The following is a 19572-nucleotide window of genomic DNA, read 5'->3' as shown; positions in this document are numbered from 1 at the left end:
GCGTGCAGTTCTTGTCAAAGGTGAGATCTGACTTTAGATTTATTTTCATAAAATGGTCATTATGCCTGTAGATTTGTTGAAAAAATTGTAGCCCGTGCAACTCATTTAGGTCTTCTATTTCAATTTCATTTTTTATATGTAGACCTACCTACAGATCGCGGTGACCAGAAAATAATGTTGTGCAATTAACTTGTGCATTCGATATTTTCGGTAGTGAAAAGTCAGGTTTAGTATGGTGTTTCTCTTTCAGATCAAACCTTTTTTTTTTAATTTCCATATGTTTGCAACTAATTGACAAGGGACGTTATCAGAATTGATGGTTTGGAAAGCAAGGGGTTCCGGAAGCGCGCTACCAGGCGTCAAATTTCAGGCTCTGTGACGGTAAACCCAGCGGTGGCCCAGTGAGGACATTTTTGTGTGAACCTTGTTCATATGAAGGTTTCGACTTTCGCCAACAACGATCCGTTTTCACGATGTTTAAGTTGCATCCTTCTTTCATGGTTGCACGGTGCTTGATATAGCGATGTCAACATTCCACCTTCGCAATAATTCTGAACGATACAGCTTGGCGAAATGAACGTTCAATCTTGGATATATTAACCAAAATGATTGATTCGGGACTAAATCATTTGTTCTTTCAAAGCATAATTTTTAAGACTTTACTTTTTTGCAAATCGTTTATGTAAGGTTGCAATTTCAATCATATATAATGTATTTTTGATAAACAATATTCCGAACAAAATAAAGGAATATCGCCCCCAACTTGGGAAAAAGCCGTGTTGTTTTCATATAAATTATAAACATGCTCAGGTATCTCAAATGACGGAATTCCTAAAAGGGATTGTCTGCATTGGTACAGCGGAATGGCTCAACTGAGTCATTTCTCCTGTGTTTCTTTTAACTTTCTGTAAAGATTATCACCGCAGCTGAGAAATGTCAATCGATGGATGACATTAACATCGTGTAGTTCGACCTGCTGTTGCATTGATTGCACTGCGCACGACATGAGTGTGTAACATCAATCCTTTGAAATTACTTGTAAAACCTAGCTGTTATGTTTATTGCAGATATGGGCAGTTTAAAAGAAGTACACTTAAAATTATGCCTGGAAAGTATCAGCAATTTAGGCCCTGGAATTGGCGACATGAAACAGTCATCCCATTGTTTCCCGTGTCCCGTTGGTCACTCAAGCGAGGACACCGTAGTTTATTCAAAACTTCAGGGGCCATGGTTATCTTGCCAAAGAAGCTTCGCTCATCGTTAACATCAGGATGGTGCAAGGCCATCAATAGTGCTACGGTGATTTGTGGATAAATGGCGAAGATTGACAATGCAACATCAATTATCAACTCGAGCACCGTTCATGCTAAAGTAGCCAAACTCGAACGTTCACTTCACTAAAGTACACTGTTCACGTCGCAAACGTGGAACTTTGACACAGCGCGCGAAAGTGACATTCTATTCATGTTAAGCGGTAGCTCTTGATTGCTTCAAAATATCTCTATCTACATCAAGATAGTTCAGAAACATTTGATATATTATATTCTTTTCGCTTCCGTGAGCCGCACATCAGTCCGTTTTGACCCTTGAATACACACAATGCAATCGGCGAAAGTGGAAATGATTTCGGCATATCTCTGAATCGATATTGAGATACCCCCAACACATTTAGACATACCTTGAAATCTATCTCAAGATAACTCTAAATCCATTTCAAGATATCTTAATGATCTAAAGATATCTTGAAATCCTTTCCTGATATCTTTAAATATTAAAAAGCTACTTGCTTTAACTTTAATAAATGTCATTGCACGCCAAAACGAAGGTTAAAATTGCTAACGGAAGAGTTGCCCCTGAAGGCATTTTTAAAATTGATTACGGGAGAACTCTTTTTAATCGTATAATTGGCCCTTCTTCCTAAAGTGGAAAGGGACTGCAAAAAATTATTCCACTTCTCTTGAGTGTAGAGTTACCGGGGGCCTGGTGGTTGGTTGTTTGTGACCGACTCCAAGTCCAGTTAGGCACTTGCGAGACCTCAGTTGGTGTAGGCTAATGGGGAATACATGTTACTGCTGGCTAACAAGTATAGACAGCATTCAGGAATGGCACACCAGACAGTGTTCTCTTAAGGTTTTCCCAGGTTTCAGCTTTTATGTGTAAACTCTTCTCAGTAGACAAAGTGAACAAGGGATAACAACAGTGGTTCGTGGTGAAGGCCTACCGCTGACACTGTAGCCTCTATATATCACTTATGCTGTTAATAAAATGAACAGTACATCATGCTACGTTTACCCTAATCAGCATTTTAATTATTTTATTCAAACCAATGATCTATTATACCCCCAGTCTGTCAGATAGGTTAATTAATTGGAAAAGAACCAAACATAAAGTTTCCCGACTGAATTCGGAATAATATCAAAACACAGGTCTCATTATCTGATACTTGGACATGGGTTAAAACCGGAACGAATACATTACAGATTTACCACAACAGATCCCCAATACCTAAAGTTATGATTGTACATGAGTGAAGCACTGGGAGGACCTATTCGTCGGTTTATAAACAGACTAAATATTCGGGATAAATTCTTTCTTTAATATGAGTTTCCTTGAACTATTACATTCTCCAGAATTACTCATATTGATCAAAACGTTTATGAGGAAAAGGGACCAACCCAATCGGGAAACGATAGGCCCCTTTTAACAGAAAATTTGATTTATTTTAGCCTTGGAAAGGAGAGTCTGACAAAATGGCAGCCACAAAAAAACCTGACGCGCACACCGTAGCACGCAGAACAGCGCCCTCCCGCACATACCAAAACTGAGTCTTCTCAGAAGATCAGGAAATTTGCAGTACACTCGTCAAAGTTTGGCTGTCGTACCGACTCCTCCGAAACTTAACCCTTCGAATTTGATTCTGGATCCGCCCTTGACCTTGTCCTCGACTCGTTTTAGTGGCACATCTCTCGACCTTAACTTCATTAATTATTTTGCTTATTGGCGCTCTCATTTGCACAACCGTATCATGACTGTCGCCTCATTTAGTTTGAGAAATAGCAGGGACATTTTAATGGAGATCGTCATGCATATCAAATTTTTCTCAGCTTTTATATGGTTAGCCACCTGATCATGCAGGGTCTGCCGCGTGCACCAGATGTCATGAGTCGATCACGTTTACCGAATACCAATTTCTCTCGAGTAAATCCCAATAGTGGTCCTCCAGATTCCAGTTACATGCTGTAACAGACATGGTTTATGATACTTGGTATATAACTTCCTTAGGACGTCTACGTTGTCCAGGGTTAGTTACGGATGACTAAACATAAAAGGCGTTTTGAGCGGCGAAGTGGCGTCCAGTCTTCGTGTAGTTTTGATTTAGAACTGTGCTATAAAGGCATTTTGTACGGGACATCGATTTTGTTAAATACAAGAGTCTATCTGACGTAATAATATGAGATTTTGCGAGAGACCACAAGCGTCTCCTGGAACATGGATTTCTAAAACTCTGTTTAGCAATAAATAACAATCTTGCTATCACTCTTTAAACATGTTTCGCTACTAAGCATTAATTGGTGTCCTGTATGGCTTAACACTGTCCTTTAAAACTCTAAAAGCTACTGAAATCTTTGTTTTTAAGTACATGTGTACCACAGAAAAAAATGAGATAAAGCGGTAAAAAAGCCAAACAATCCAGCTGAACTGCCTTTGCCGGTCAAGTGACGTCACGTGAAAACCCTCTTTTACAGAAATCAGGGGTATTCCACTTACGCCAGTTTGAGCAAATGTTTGAAAGCCGTGCGCCATATTAACAGTCTGGACCGGAACGCGCCGTTTCAAACGTCGTATGAACTTTCGCCACAGTTTATAAACATGGCAGAAGAGAGCATTATCTGAATTGGTGCAGCCAGAATTTTGGAAATATTCCTGATTTGGTTTCTGACATACTTTGGAAATTAGTTTTAGCCAACACAGAAGTTGAGAGCAAGTATTGTTGCGATCGTGTGTGAAATGTGCGGGAGCATATTTCTGCTGAAGAGGGACAATTATTTTATTCACCAACTCGGACCATAAACATTTTAAAATCAATGAATTGTAGTTTTGTTGCATTTCATGTATAATTCGATTTGCAACACTTTCGTTCGGTCAAGTTGAGTTTCGGGCCTGATCGAATAACCATCACTTTGTCCCCGCTTTCTCTTTATACTTGTCATTCATATTTATTTGTCTTTACACGTTTCGTTTGTATTTTGTAAGTGCTTATGTATTTCGTTCATTTTGTCGCGCTGGCGGGTTCGGTCGGTGGGGGCGCCAGCTCGGACCCGCATGGAGCAAGCTGGCTGCCCCACTGGTGCATGGTACATGGTATGCGAACGGCCTGCGGTTTTCCCGCCTCGCGCCTGGAGCTTGTGTGTGTGAAACAGCTTTTTGACTTCGTGACAATAAATAGAGCAGTTTTTGCCTGGAACGGCGATTTGCGTCTGACTGAGTGGTTCTTGTATAGGTTCTTGACAGCGTCAGAGCCCAATAAGCAGGACACGCTACAAATTTTATATTTTTAGTTTGTATTACATTTTGTATGTATATTTACATTTCTTGGTTTTATTTATACTTTTCGTTTTGTCTTTTTCCCCTCAATGGCCGCCCATAACTACTGCTACCACCACGCGGGATGTGCCTGTATCCGGTTCGTAAGTGTGACGTCAGTTCAATTTAAACCTGGCCCACTGCACACGTGCACTGTTCATAGGGTTGCATGCTTTGATCGCCGTTTACAAGGAACCATGGAACCGGAAGTTAACGCGCAACTTCTGCGATTGTCCAATGAGAGCCTGCAAATCGTGGCGCGTCCGCCATTGTGACGAAGTCACTTACGAACCGGATTGGAATACATTTGATTATGACGTCACCTCGTTAACCGCGTTTGCCAAATAGAGTTTGCGTTAATCACTTTTCTAAATCCCTGTGCTTGCTTTTCCAATAGCTCAAAACTTTATCCATCACAAAGTCATCTTTCATGAAAATAACTGCATACGACTTCCAATCAGTTTTTCCAGTTGTCTTCTTGGGTTGCACGACACTAAATACGCGCCCGTAGAAAACAGTGCAAAATCGGACAGAAAAAGCGCCGCCTGGTGACTCCCAAGGAGACGTTAGCCTCCCGCTCCCCGTTGGAAATTCAAGATTATGGCCAGAAGTCCACTTTTCTGTCCAATTCTATAGGGGTTAGCTGCGCTGCCCTTTGCCGAAAACACCCCCAAAACAGGAGTAAATCTATGCGCTCAGCTTTCAACTAGCCGCCTGCCTCTATGCAAAATAGGCCCACGAGTTGGTTTTTGTGAACGAAATGGCCCAGTTCGACGCCAGAAGTCCCAAATTCGTGATTTTGGAAAACATCTCTGATTTCTCCCAATGATAGCACCTGTTATTGTAAAAAATCCCAACAGGATCACAAAATATTAATGAGCTCGTGCGTAGAAATCTACCCATTTAGTGGACTCGGAATGCACCCCTGAACCAGTGTAGTCCAACACGTACGTTCGAGTAAGAGAAGTCGGGTCGAAGTTCAGTTCCTCCAAAACAAACAAACAAACAAAACTGTTCTCGTATGTTTTAAAAAGGAAAAGAAATGTGACAATTTAGATTGTCTTCGAAAGTACACACATTTGTTTAAAAAATACTCGTGCAATTCTTATTTTAACTAAAGCTGAGCTAGCTAGCGTCTGCTGTCCTCGGTTTTTTTAGGTGGTATTTGTTTTGGGGGTTATTTTCGGGGGGGGGGCTGTCAATCAGAGTTTTTCTTGTACTTCAACAAATAATGCACTGCAGTTTATTGAATTTCTCTGAATAGAATTGTCTCCTATCACTTCATTATGTTTTATCCAATCATTTGAAGTAGGCCTACTCATAAAAATTTCAGTATCACATGAGATCTTTCTATTTGTGAACATTTATTAAAGTGATCATCCGTTTTCACCCTTTTTGTCAAGAGAGAGAAACAAAACCTCTTGTTCTCACAAAACATTATCATAGTCGGAAAAGGATATAGCTTGGGGGAAGATGAGAAATAAAGCGAAGCGTCCAGTAGAGGGCTTGTCGCAATGTAAGCAACATAATGGCTATGTTTATGCCAATCCGACACTTGGCTTTATTGTAAAAAAGTGCAAAGTACTCAAAAACTTGAATACTTAAACCTGTAAAATCCTGAAACCTGAAAAAGTCCAGAGAAATCATACCCCTAGTTTTGGTATACAGAATATCACATGATATTTTTTGTTCTCAGTACCTATCTAACCGCACACTATGGGACTTATCAAAGAAAACTGGCCGACACAAATCCTCCAGGAATAAGTCCTTAGTGAAGAAATAAGTAGCAGAGCCGAGTACTGGCACAAGATATGGAAATGTGGTTTTTTTTCCTGAGAGTGACCCTCAGTTCATTCATGAAATGGTAATTTTACAACAGCATTTTTCCAACACAGCTGGGTAGAACTTTTCAAATTAGTACTAGCGTGTATAATTATTAACAGAAGAAAATACTCTTCAGCAAAATTACAGAGTATTCCTCCGAGAACTTGAAAAGAAATCCTTTTTTCAAAGTGCTATGAAACAATCAATGTATTTGACCAGCACTGCATCCTTGTCGAGGCTTGTTGAATGTCCTTTGAATTTTTTGAAGGTAAAATACATTAATTTTATACCAGTTGAGGTTTTTGGCTAAAACAAAATTGCCAATTTCTCCAACTGAATGCTGTTAATGACTTGATTAGTGGTTAATTTCCCTTACTTTTTATGAACTTGTATCTACTAGTAAATACTTTGTGTATGTGCAATATGGTTACTGTGCAGATGCAGAGAACGACCTAATGTAAGCTAATCTTCATCACTGTCTGACTCGACGATGCGTCGCCTAGCAATCCGGTGGAGCGGCATGTCATCATCTGAATCCTGTGTGTCACAGTCCATCACTAGATCTGTTGTTGGGAAATAGGCATGAGTCTGGCTGACTTCTGGTGTCTCTGAAGACAAACCAACACAGAACTGGCATTATAAATACTACCTTATGAGCTGTGCACAAAATCACCCCCATGTTATCAACTTGTGAAACATTACTTTACTATTCATGCACCATACATATTCATGATTGTGAGCCAAAGATTCACTGGTTCACCATCAGTCATTATTCCTGCCATCTACCTGGTAGACACCAGGATACTCACACAGAATAAATGCACATGCACAAAGGACTATCACACAGCTTAATACCTGGGAGCTAGTCTACTACACAGGTGCTATAATACCATTGCAATGGGATAGTGCATACATGTCCTGGCCACATGTAAAGACAACACAAATAAGCTATTAAATCAATATTTTCCTGCACTTAATGGCTCAGGAACCAGTTTGTCATCTTTAAGTACCCTGAGAGCGAACCCAAGACAGCAAGTTTTGAGCACTGTTGAGCTGGATGTCAACTGGGAATTGAGTCGGAGAGCTTAAGTAAGATGACACTATCTTAATTGCCCCATAAAGAAATTTCCCATGTGGGGGACAGCAAGTTTGGAGAAACCTGTATGCTTAATTCAGTCAATTCTGCACCGCAGTGCTGTGTATTATCCACCTTAATGTCACAGCTCACAAATTTGTTGAGCTAGCTCAGATACTACTTCACAGTTCCCGGGGGGTCATCAGTCAATCTCCCCCCCCCATTCATCCTCTCACCCACCATTTTGGAGAGCATCTCACCTTGTGAATGCACCTCGGAAACTCCGGTCTTGGCTGCGCCAGTGTCACTGTCACTGTCATTGTCACTGGACAGCAGCAGACGGCTTCGTTTGGCAGCAGGCTTACTCATAGTAGGCAGCTGAGTCTCGCTGGTGACTGGGTCACTCTTTGGTGGTGACTCAATGGCACTGAGATTTGTTGAGGGAAGATATCGGTAGCTTCAGTTGATCATGTTAGGGTTCACAATAAACCAACATTATGGACAAATTAACTTAATCTGGGAATGGAACTTGGGACCTTGTAAAAGTAGAGTCTGATATTTAAATGCAAAGCTAAAAAGATCAAAGACCACAATGACAAAAAATTTGCATATTCCAAGGCTTAAAAGCCTTGGCCTTCTGTGGCCAACGGGTGCATTCAATCAACTTGAAGCAGGAAAGTCCATTTTTTAGTGTCAATGTATAAAGACAAATAAAATTATTGTTGGTTAAGCAAAACGGAATAGCTAGTTCACTCTTGATGTGAACTGCACATGAGCAGCAAACGTATGGCATAAATTGAAAATATTTGTACAATGAATTGAACAAAAGCTGTACTCATCTCTAAAGTTTTCACCATGATTGTTTCTTAGTGTTTAATTTGCTTCACAATTCCTACTGGCATGTGGCACATACAAAGCAAATAACCGACCAACTCTTACCTTTCATCATCAGATGAATCGCTCTGCAGTGCTCGTTTGACCCGACTTTTCCTCTGACCAGACCCTGGCGATATTTTCTTGCTGGCCGTTCCTCCGCCATCGCTGTCGCTCTCTGTGCCTTGCTCTGTTGCCGTTGGCAACCTATCGTCATCATTGATGACCCTATTAACCACTTCGGAGACGGGGAGCTCCTCTCGACAGTCTCTCCTCCTCCGTCGCTCCCCGGGCACTTTCTTCTCTCGTCTCCGCTGCCTCGCCATCTCCTTCAGGGCCTTATACCTGGGATTGGACTTCTTCTTGCGCTCAGCAGCCGATTCGGCAACCCCCTCCTGGGGCTGGATGGAGTCTGCTCCCTGCCGGAGCTGTTCTGGGTCAAGGTGACCTGGGATGCGCCAGAAGGTTTCCTTGGAAAAGACAAAAATTGTTTGGACCCTTTTCATCACACCGCTGAAACATTTCACCCCGTGTATTTAACAATTAAAGCACCTGACGCTGTGCTAAATTCCAATCAGACAGCCAGCCAAAAACCAAAGAAAGAAAAACCAAAGAAGAGTGGTGTGAGATTTCTTGATTCAGAAGAAAGCTCACAGACTTGACCTTTCATGAGCAAGCAAGTAAAATACAGCCACACAGGCTGATTAGAGGCAATTAAGTGGAAGACAAATCCTTCCTATATGGAAACCATTTGTTTGCATAAAAGTACACTATCCTCCAGAGACATTCTGTACACAGAAAAAAGGGAGTCTCTGAGCTTGCATTTTTCAACATATCAAAATGGTTAGTTCAGGATTCAATCTGAAAGTGACACTAGCCAACCTAAAGGCAGGTTCATGTACTTCATGTGCCAGTGAAGCAAATATAATGTTATGATACCTTTGCAGTAAAATTCAACTGAATTGAAGTGTGTTTATCTCTGGGAAATATTTAATATTTGATTAAACAGCAAAATTGTGTTCACATTTATTTTAGTGACCAGTATGAATTACTGGGATCAGGCTATTAATTCCTCTCACTACAAAATATTAGGCACCCGCTTTTTGTTAGAATAAATCATCTGTGAGCAAGCACAACATCAAGGTGTTCCACACAACCCCCCTCAAGATCCAAGGAATGCTGACTTCTCACAAGGACCGGCAAGATCCACACCGCCGACCAGGTGTATACAAGATCCCTGCCAGTGTGGCAAACTGTACATCGGAGAGACTGGTAGGGACCTCCCTACCAGGATCAAATAACACAGAGCCCATGGCAGAAAGGGGGAATATGAGAAGTCAGCCATCATCAAGCATTCCCACGCCGAAGACCACACCATCAACTGGGAAGAAGCCCACCTCATCGCCAACATTGAACAGTGGTACCCAAGACGCATTAGAGAAGCCTTAGAAATCTCCAAGCACCCCACCGTACCTCAAGACATCGGCTTCTCCATCAGCGATATCTGGCAGCCCCTCCTCACCTCCCGGTCTGATGGGTCCTCTATACCCTAACACTCCCCCCCCCCACCCAGGGTCTCCTATACCCTATACCCCACCACAGCCCATGACCAACTGACATGCATCAGTACCCAGGAGGATCCACCATTCCACCTGACTACACAGCAGGATCCGTCACACGCCAGTACCTCCAACCAGCATATAAGCCCCACTCCCTGTCGGCATCTCTTCAGTCTCCTGATGACGAACAGAGCACACTGTCCGAAACGTTGAGCCTCTCCGGTTCTTATCAGAACCACACAGACTCAAAAAAGAGATATTGCATGGTGTTTACCGCAAGCTTTCCATCTTAATAAATCATCTTGTCCCTTAGCTTTTTTTTTCTTTCTCTTCGGCTGATTTGGTTGGGCATGCTTGGTTCGATAGATATATGTACTTATATTCTCCAACACTGTTTTCAAGGGTGATTATATGACCAGTAATTGTATATTTTGGGTGTGGATATATCGGTGGGGGGGTAACTGATGCCATGTTTTCCTTTCTGCTCACCGACCCAGCGTGGAGGATCTGTGTTTTGCTGAACTGTTTGTCTTTTGTATTTGTGACCTTTTCTTACTTGAAGGCACCCTCAAGTGTTTTAAAAATAGAAATAAGATTAACTTTAAACTAACTTGAAAAATATGAATTTATTAATATTCTGTTTTTATTGTAATTAGATAAACCGTATTGACATTTAGTGTATATTTTTTATAAATGTATTTGGCAACAGTGTTTTTATTGTTGCTGAATTATTTATGGATGTGGCTTGTCCGTTTGGATAGCTCCTTGTATAGTGATTTATTTCACTTTTGAGTAATCCGCAGGCTTTTTTTCTATATCTTGCGCTCTATGTATTTGTATCTGTATTGCCCGAAAATAAATAAATAAATTACCCTGGTTTGAGGGTACCCTACCTCATGACCACTGGGAGGAGAAATGCCGACCATCTTAAGCATTTGCTGGAACAGCTTGCTGTCCATGGCATCTCCATTCTCTTCAGTAAGAGGCACGATGGGGATTGCCTGCTCATCCCCTGAGGAAAAACAAAAACCCCACATCAGTGAATACTCAGTTATGAGGAACGACACTTATGGGCAGAAATGATGTACAGACGGGTATGCCTTCTCCAACCTCTGACAGAAAGAATTTCATCCAGGTTCTGAAGAGAAGCAACTAGGGTGGTGATCCCCTTATTTTGGAATGAATTTTGTGAAATGTGACATCATAAATCATTGAGGAAATTGGAAGAGTATGGTATTAGAGGAGTAGAGCCAAACTGACCTGAACAATTCCATACAACAATGAAAATGAGCCATTTTTAAAATGAATTCTTTTTGTCATATAAGGTTGTGCCGTTACCCCCTTATTTCCACTTTCTGCTTGGGAAAAACCTCCTGATTGGGGAAAACCTCCTGATTTAGAAATAACTTTTCTATTTCAGCAGTAAAACCTGCAGTAAAACCTGTGTCTGCATATCATTTATCTGTCGGTGCCTCTGTTTCATACATGGGGTGCTCATTACAAGTCATAAGATTTATGATGCCAGGGATTCCACCATGCCTGGAACGTTGGTGTTATCTAGCATGCTTGGGATGTTCATGCCTCAAGAGTGGCTCAACAAAAAATTCCTTACTTTCTTTTTCCCTGTCGTCGGCAGTGCTTCTCAGACCTCCCTGTATCCAGAGAATTTGCTCTGCCAAACCTGGCAGGAAAATTGTCAAAGGCAGACGTTATTGGAAGAATGATCATCAGTAACTGTTTCTACCACTCGACAGCTTCAAAACTGCCCTTCCGAACATGAGCTTGCTCAATTGGGGTCACTACTACACTGTCTCAAATCACAATATTGTACAGCTGAGGTAAAGTGTGGTGTTTCAATACTCCATCAGTAAAACTGTGGTCTGACGCTACAGAACAAACAGAGCGTTCGATTATTTCCCCCGTGCTGACTTACAGAAGTGCACCTGCATGGGATTTGACACTCGTGGCTTCTCGTGTCTACTTGCGGCTAGCCCAAGTAAATGACCTGCTGGGCTGGTTACCCGGGGAAGTATCCCACAATGCAATGTAAAAGTATGGCGGCTCAGTCGAGCGCTTTGAGTAAATGGCAAGTTCCATTCCACTGGATGGCAAATTTTCCGTAGGTAGTGCACAAAGATTGCCGTGCCCTGCAGGCATCATTTGTCACAAGGAGTTAGCGCTGTAGTAATTGAATACAGTTCTACAGTCAGGTTCGCTTGCCTTTCTCCTGGAGCTTCCTGACGATACTGCTGAGTGTCTTCTCCCCGCTTCCTCCTGCATCATCCACGTCATCATCACTGCTAGCCTCGTCACTGGAGCAACTGGATTCACTTTCCGTCTCGTTGTGGTAAGCTGAAGTCTCTTGGGTGTCCGGTTTGGAGTGCTGGGCCAGGAATCCTAGTGGGAGAATCAAGAAAACAAATCCATCCAAAACTGTCGCTCAAACTTATGGCTGATAGAATCTGGAGTTAAGAGGATTTTGTCTAAAGCTCTGCTAAGTGAATAACTATTATCAGGGATGAGATTATCTGTTTTAGAAAAGATCTGAAACTGCGTATAAAATGTCTGAAAGGTGCATTTCCTCCTATACCGATAATGCTTTCTATCAGATTCAAAATGTCTGAATTCAGACAAAAGTCTGCAAAGTCTTATGACTGTATTATAAAGCTATCGGTATTGTATGCTTAGTGCTTTCAAAGAGCCTGTGGATATTAAACATAATTACAAACTTATTTCAGGTCTTAAAATCCGAATCTGCAATTTCTTGTTTCACTCAACATGCATGTTGTGATTATACCTGACCACATGAAATCCAAGATGGTACACATATGTGCATATGTTGGGGAGTGGTTGATAACAGTCAGTGACTTAATTTAAATGTTTCATAACTAGTTGTAATCCCTGTCTGGCCGGCATGCAGATGGAATGTAGAAATTGCATCTTCAATTCAAAACATCAAAATGAAAACATCCGTGTGGTCAACTGAATTATGAATAAACTGCAAATATTACGAGCACAATTTCTAACCTTCAAACTCGTCTTCTTCATCCATATCATCAATAAAATTTCTCTGCCAAAAGAGAAAGCAAAAAACAAACCAATTTCCAATTTGAGCCAAGCCTGCATTGCCAGATGCCATTCTTCACTGAAAGGGATATCAAGATGAGTAATGAAGCAATACAAACACTGTTCTGTTTTACCTGTGAGCGGCGAGGAAACCACCGTTAGAGGACAGAGCTAAGAGGCCTCTCACATAACCAGATCTTAACCGACAGGAATAAAACTGTGGCATCTTAACTAAAGGAAAGGGCTTCCAGGCATGTACACTTCAACAAAGCATAAAGCCAGAGCATTTCTGGCGGTGTTTTGTTCTCAGTAAAAATGGTCCGATTAAACTCTAACCCCAGTCAGGCTATAGCTATACAAATCTAACACAGCTGCTGATGATTGCTATGAAAAGTGACATACCCAAACAGAGGGTTTCATAACGTTGTACAGCAATATTATAAGATAAAGCCAGATCTGGGGGCTGTGCAGTTTCAAAGTATACCCTTTCCCTTTGGGCAGCTGCCGAATCCAGTTATCAATGTAAGCATATTACCAGTGCTGGGTTTAATACATTTAAAGGATAACAGAAACAAAGTAGGGCCTTGGGCCGACACGGATGACCCTTGAGCTGTACAGTAGGCAACTGGAATGATTTAAGTTTCTTCAAGCACTGCAAGTTTCAAGAAACGCTTACTCATAACATGCTTAGCAAAATTCACCAACCAAACATAATACAACTCTTCCAAAACAGACTCACGTCATTGCTGCTGCCACCATCATCGCTGTCCTCATCACTGTTGCCGTGGCGGCTGCGTCTCTTCCTTTCCGTCCTGCCTCCTCCCTTGCCTCGTTTCTTATGCAGCTCCTTGCGATCTTGGACCAGCCCTAGGCCCAGGAGCTTGTCGATCACTTTGGCCTTGGAGCGCTTTTCTGTCATATCATTCATGATGTTGCCGAGAATGTCTGGGTCAATCGAGCAAAATAGAATAAAAATCTTGTTAGCCTTAATCAGAGCTGCCAACCTTCAACTCAGCTTTTCAGTGTTCTGCTGAAGAAATTAGCCTTTTTCGGTGCGACCCTATTAGAATGTGCTATTTTACTTCCAACTGGTTTTTGAAAAGCTGCTTTCTGGAACTCTTCAAAGCTGAGGATGTTGAAGCCATCTTCACGATTGGCTGTATTACGTTCAATAACAGAAACTAACCAACAAGGTATGCAAAGCATGCCAGTGCAGACCTCTCACAACAATAGCGAATTACTGCATGCGCCCTGTACACAATAAGCTAAGCTGGGCTGCAGTGCATAGTACATTACCAGATAACTGTAGGTGTCAAGGCATCAGACTAGCTTCAGTTCTATGATAGATACCCCATAAAAATTCAACTTTGTCAATCCTGACTCATGTTATTGTGCATGCAATCGTTTTGGTTAGATCGAATTGCATATTGCCTACCAGCTGGCAAGCTTGCCAATATTGTGTATTAATAACATGCCATAATCAGAGTTTCCAAAATCCATATTTTCAAACACAGATCCGTACTACCGTATTTTCATTTCATTTCCATATGAAATGTGGAAAGTCTGTACTAGTTAGCAGCTGTGCTCAATCCTCAAAGGTATTTTGTCCAGAGACCCTGCCAGGTGCACTGGTCTCCATCATTTGTCCAAGTGGCTTGAAGAGTGCAACAAGATTGAACCGGTCAACTTTCTTAATGGGCGAACAGCCTCCGAATGTACTTTTTGCCAAACACCACAGGATCAGTCAGTAGCATTGTTCAATGGAACCAGCTGCGGTTGCCTCAATACGCTCCAGTTTAGTTGACCAGTGCACCTGGACTGAGGTGTGTTCGGTAGTACAACACACATGCCAGGATTGTGACATAATACCCTGATGTACCTTCATCACTGATTGTACACATAGACGTATGGCTCTGATCAAGGTGTGGTTTAGGGTTCAGGGATGTAAACTGAGAAGCTATATTCTACTTTAGGCTGTATAAAGCTGAGTCTATTGTAAAAGAGTTGCCGACACGTTAAGAGGTGGAAGTTTCTGGACACAAGAACCAAAACCCAAACATCATACAAGTCTAAGAGAAACCAATTGTGAAGATATGTTCATCCTCTGAGGAATAAACAATGATGTTAACTCGTGACTTCTTCTTCAGAGCGCTGGAGAGTTACAGCGTCTTACCGTCAGAGCCCTTGTGTTGTTCAAACAGATTCCGAAGCTCAAATTCATGGTCCTCTCGCCAAATGGTAACTCGTTTGGCTCTGTCAAAATGAGCAAACAAATATTACTATTATTAACAATGTCTGGTAACGACACCAAGGATTCCTCAAAAGCGCCCCAGGCACTGTAGCTCGCAAGCTTGAAGAAATCTTTAGGCCTAAAGGAGAGAATGAGACACAGCTACAGTTTTAGAGTTGGGAGGAAAACATCAGAAGTATATCCTGGGTAAAACCCAAGGAATCAGGTAGGAACTGAAAACCCAATCCACATGTGGACCGGGCCAGGATTCGAACCCCGGCCTCAGAGGTGGAAGGCGAGTAAAGAACCACTACGCCAACCCGTCTCCCCTCACTAGGCCAACCCGTTTCCCCTCACTAACCCAACCCGATTCCCCTACATATAGGGTCAGAAATGTTTAAAAACTCAAACCAACTGAGTAAGCCCTGCATTTCTTTTGGTCAGTTTGGTGAAAATGAGGAGTTACTTGACAAAAAAGTGACATCCCTAGTAAATTGACAAGATTTCCTCCATCACACTGTGCAGCAACACTAACGCTAGACATTTTACAATACTTTATTTAAACTGCACAAATCATTCTCTTTCACTCAGGCAAGTCACTTGCACACGGTGGGTTTTTACAGCCCCTTCTTGTTTGTAGACTCAAGCTATGTGTTATCATCTCTTACCCTTTTTTCCGCTTCAAGTCGGCTGCACTATCAATGATTCCTTGCCTCTGCAGCTGAGTGATAATCTGTAAAAGGAAGAAAGACAGACGGCTCCTTGTTACTTTGTTCAATATCAGACCGAAAACTCCATATGTCTGATTAGAAATCCTTGTCTCATTTTGCCTCAGCAGTTACTGTCAAAACGTGCATCAAGAACAGAATTAAGTTTGCCAATCTCCCTTCCTCTTCTTTCATTCAATTAATTGAAATATCAAAACTGTACCCTTCTTCTTTGGAAAAGCTGGCTAAGAGAATTAACATCAGATATCCCCAGTTTTGAGACTTTGTCCATCCTCAACTGTAGAGCCGAGTCATTGTTACGTTACTTAAAGCTTAATGTTCAAATCTATTTCCAGAACAAAGAATGCGTAATTGTTTACTGTGCCAAGTTGAATTTTTGCAGGTTCAAGCGGCTTCCTTGCTTACAAATGGCGGCAAGGTTAATGCTGTAGAATAGGAACAAAACATGAATGACCAAAAAATGTTGACACAGGTTGTCAACAAATTTGAGCATTTTACCTGTCTCCTTGTCCTGCTGTCATCGATGATGTGTTCCATAATGTGGTCGGCGACATCTTTGTCTGAAAAAGGAATGTGTCAAAAATTGTGCTTTTCTACAAAAGGGTCTCCTACAAATGTACAATTTGTCCAAGATTGAACGAGACAAATCAAGTCTTTGAGTCAGCCAACGTACATTGTACCAATAGTTCAATAGCCACAGACACAGTGATGTTCAGAGGGAAGGCACGAGTTTGACAATCTGTGCTGACTGGCCATATTTTGAATGGAAATCTCTGGCCTCAACCAGTTCACCCCAGACGACATATTGAACGTGATCTTGAAGCCTGCCCACGCAGGGAGGGTCATACATGCCATGAGTCACGCCGGTGGATTTCTACGTATGCCAATCCCCCCAGTTCTTATACACAATGCCAAGTCCTGGAAGTGCGTGAAGGCAGACCGTGTGTTGAACTTGATGTTGGCTGCTGTGTATTGCCTGTGGTATCATCAAATAGCTCAGTGGCAGTGCCCCAGAGTGTTGCAAAATATAAAGTGATATTGACGACTGTATTCACAGCCAACTTGTGAGAGGTATCAACAATCAACCCCCCAATCACCTACTTGTTCTTGATTAAACATGCTTGACTCTTTCCACATTTTTTTTTGGGGGGGGGCGGAGACTTGGTCTTCATCTCCATCTTAATCCTGGGCCGTTTTCCAATACTCAACTTCGGCTCCATCTCAGGCTTCAACTGTTTTTTTTACTAGCTGACTTTGAAGCTGTAAGCGCAGTAATCAGTCTAATAGTGCCAGAGAACATCAAATAAGATACAAGAAAGCCAAAAATTACAGTAATCCAATGCAATTTAAATGCTTCAGGCCTACAATCGGGGATTGGTGTTGGGAACGAAGCCTCAGACGGAGACAAAATTGAGTATTGGAAAATAGCCCTGGTCTCAAACTAGAATTTCTCTGTAACTGTTACCCTCTTACCCCCTTCTATCGTCTCCTTGTACTCCTCATACAGCTGGACCAATTCAAGCTGCTCCTCCTCACGCCACTCGACAGAAGACTTCTTGCTCCTGCAGATTTATTGAGTGAAATAATATCAGAAAACTGGGCTTGCATCGGAAGTGTACTGGAACTGTAGAGTGATTGCATGTCATTTCATATTTAAAGCAGAAAGGATCTTCCAAGAGTGTTGTTTTAACAATTGGATTTCAAAATTGTCAAAGTCACAATGGGGACCAACTTCCTTCATTCACCTATGATGCTTTAAACTGAAACATTAGCAGAATGAAAACATGATTCACTTTTTCTCCATGACTGCTCCGTATCCCTCGCTGATCTCAAAGAGGTCTTTGGCATCCTTCCAAAACAACAGTTCCATGAAGATCTTGGGATTGGAGGCTGCCATCTCAAAGAACTTGCCCACAACGAATTTGGAGAACTTCACTGTCTCCTGTGTTTGGGAGGGAAAAAGAAAGAAGGAATCTTGCTCTTCACTTTCAATCAGTGCTTCTCAGAGTGGTGGGCTTTGAACCTCTGGCCTTATACCTACTCAGGGTCAGACTTGCTTAACTCGTGTCGTATATCATGGGTCATTCCATAGAGTTGAGGAACATTTTGTGACAGTTGGATATTTTGTATACTAGGTACAAAGGGGCCACTCAGAGTAACTCGAGTGTTACAAGAACAGTAGTGGTGACTATTCCAGATTGTTCAGGAATGTCAGAGCATTTTGAAATTATTCAGCATAATTTAAAAACAAAAACTGATTCAGGATTAACTTGGACACCGCAAAATTTTAAACCCACTTTTAGTTATTACATTCAACCTAAAACAACTACAAAAACTTTCACCTTCATGCTACTTGTTGATGAGATGGGATCATTCACAATCTTCTGGAATATCCTGAAGAGGGAGATTTGGAAGAGCAGGGGCGTCTTGTCGCAGTCCCAGGCAACCCGGTGCAGCATCTTGACGATGCAGTGGTTGGTGGTGGCGGAGTTGTTGCGGTAATCTTTCAGGAGCTGGACGTAGCAGGAGATTACATCTGGATGGCTGAATCTGTGGTAAGAAAAAAAAAGTTGAAGTCATCAACAAGTGAAAAGAAATTGAGAGCAAAGAGTTGGGCAGCCATGACTGGTCCAGCAAATGCTGGTAAAATAGGTGTAAGGGCTTTCGATGAAGTACATGTAGTGTTGTGATGTGAGATTTTTAAAGGGTTTTAACTTAAAGCTCAGGTGAAAGTTACTTCAGAACAGAAACGGGGAATGAATTCCCCTTCCAGTAACAGCAGATAATAATAATTTTGTAAACGATACCATGCTAGACAGAAGCTGGCACAAATAGTTTACCACCAAGGGGCCTAGGAATGGACCTCTATGAATAGCTTGTCTAGTGTGAAACAAACCACTCACTTGTTTATGAAAACCTTCAAATTGAACTCTTCCTCTGCCCTGTCTTGTCTCTCTGCTTCAAGGAGTTCATCTTCTTCATCTGCAGGAAAGAGAAAGATGACAAATCAAGAACCATTTTCATACCATTTCTGTATCACCAATCCAGTCATAAAACTGCTCTGCACCTCCTGGAGCCCAAGTCTTGGCACATGCCTTGCGTCATTTAGTGTGCAAAAATGCCGCGTCCTTGACAATTTTTAATATCATCAATCCCTCAGGAGTAGCCTGGCAGTCCATCATAATTGGCTCGTCTCCTACAAAGTTTTGACATCTGGCCATCAAGTTTAAAATAACTGGGTGCTACACATCATTTTGGAATATGTCATTTTAAAACATTGCCTTGATGAAAAACATGTTCATAAATGTCTAAAGTGCTTCATTACCCCTCCAAAAAGCATGCTCCACCTCCCCAAAAAACCCTCTACATGCCCAGAAATGTGGCAGATCTGAACTCATTGTTTCATTCCTTAAGTGGGCCTTGAACACCATGGCACCAACACAGGGCCGTACTTGAGCCAATCACAAGACTAGTCACAAATCCTTCAACAATCCCTGTCACATGACCAGTCACAAGACAACAAGCAGGGTGAACAACCAAAAAAGAAGGCTTTTCAAGCTGTCCAAGAGTTCGTACAAACAGCTGATGACTTAACTTTAAACTGGATGACTTTGCCTTGTGATGACTTCCACT

At 41.8% G+C, this 19572-nt stretch overlaps 1 protein-coding gene across 3 annotated transcripts in view; it reads right to left on the bottom strand.

Moving 5' to 3' along the window:
- Positions 1-5931: 5931 nt before the first annotated feature.
- Positions 5932-19572, bottom strand: part of timeless (timeless circadian regulator) — a 28594-nt gene continuing 14953 nt past the window's right edge. For all 3 annotated transcript variants that reach the window (XM_022252204.2, XM_087140313.1, XM_022252205.2), the window contains 15 exons: positions 18843-18921; positions 18282-18489; positions 17733-17881; positions 17413-17501; positions 16438-16499; positions 15880-15944; positions 15155-15234; positions 13721-13926; positions 12943-12985; positions 12136-12312; positions 11528-11596; positions 10809-10927; positions 8423-8826; positions 7744-7910; positions 5932-7016 (listed from right to left, as the gene is read on the bottom strand). In XM_022252204.2, coding sequence (XP_022107896.2) covers positions 6871-7016; positions 7744-7910; positions 8423-8826; positions 10809-10927; positions 11528-11596; positions 12136-12312; positions 12943-12985; positions 13721-13926; positions 15155-15234; positions 15880-15944; positions 16438-16499; positions 17413-17501; positions 17733-17881; positions 18282-18489; positions 18843-18921 — 2063 coding nt within the window. In that variant the 3' untranslated portion in view covers positions 5932-6870. The remainder of the gene's footprint in view (positions 7017-7743; positions 7911-8422; positions 8827-10808; positions 10928-11527; positions 11597-12135; positions 12313-12942; positions 12986-13720; positions 13927-15154; positions 15235-15879; positions 15945-16437; positions 16500-17412; positions 17502-17732; positions 17882-18281; positions 18490-18842; positions 18922-19572) is intronic.

The sequence above is a fragment of the Acanthaster planci genome, linkage group LG08 (genome assembly GCF_054643075.1).
Source record: "Acanthaster planci isolate LZ-2023a linkage group LG08, COTS_SCS, whole genome shotgun sequence".
Lineage (NCBI taxonomy): Eukaryota > Metazoa > Echinodermata > Asteroidea > Valvatida > Acanthasteridae > Acanthaster > Acanthaster planci.
The sequence above is the reverse complement of the archived record's forward strand: the minus strand, read 5'-3'. Positions and strand labels throughout refer to the sequence as shown.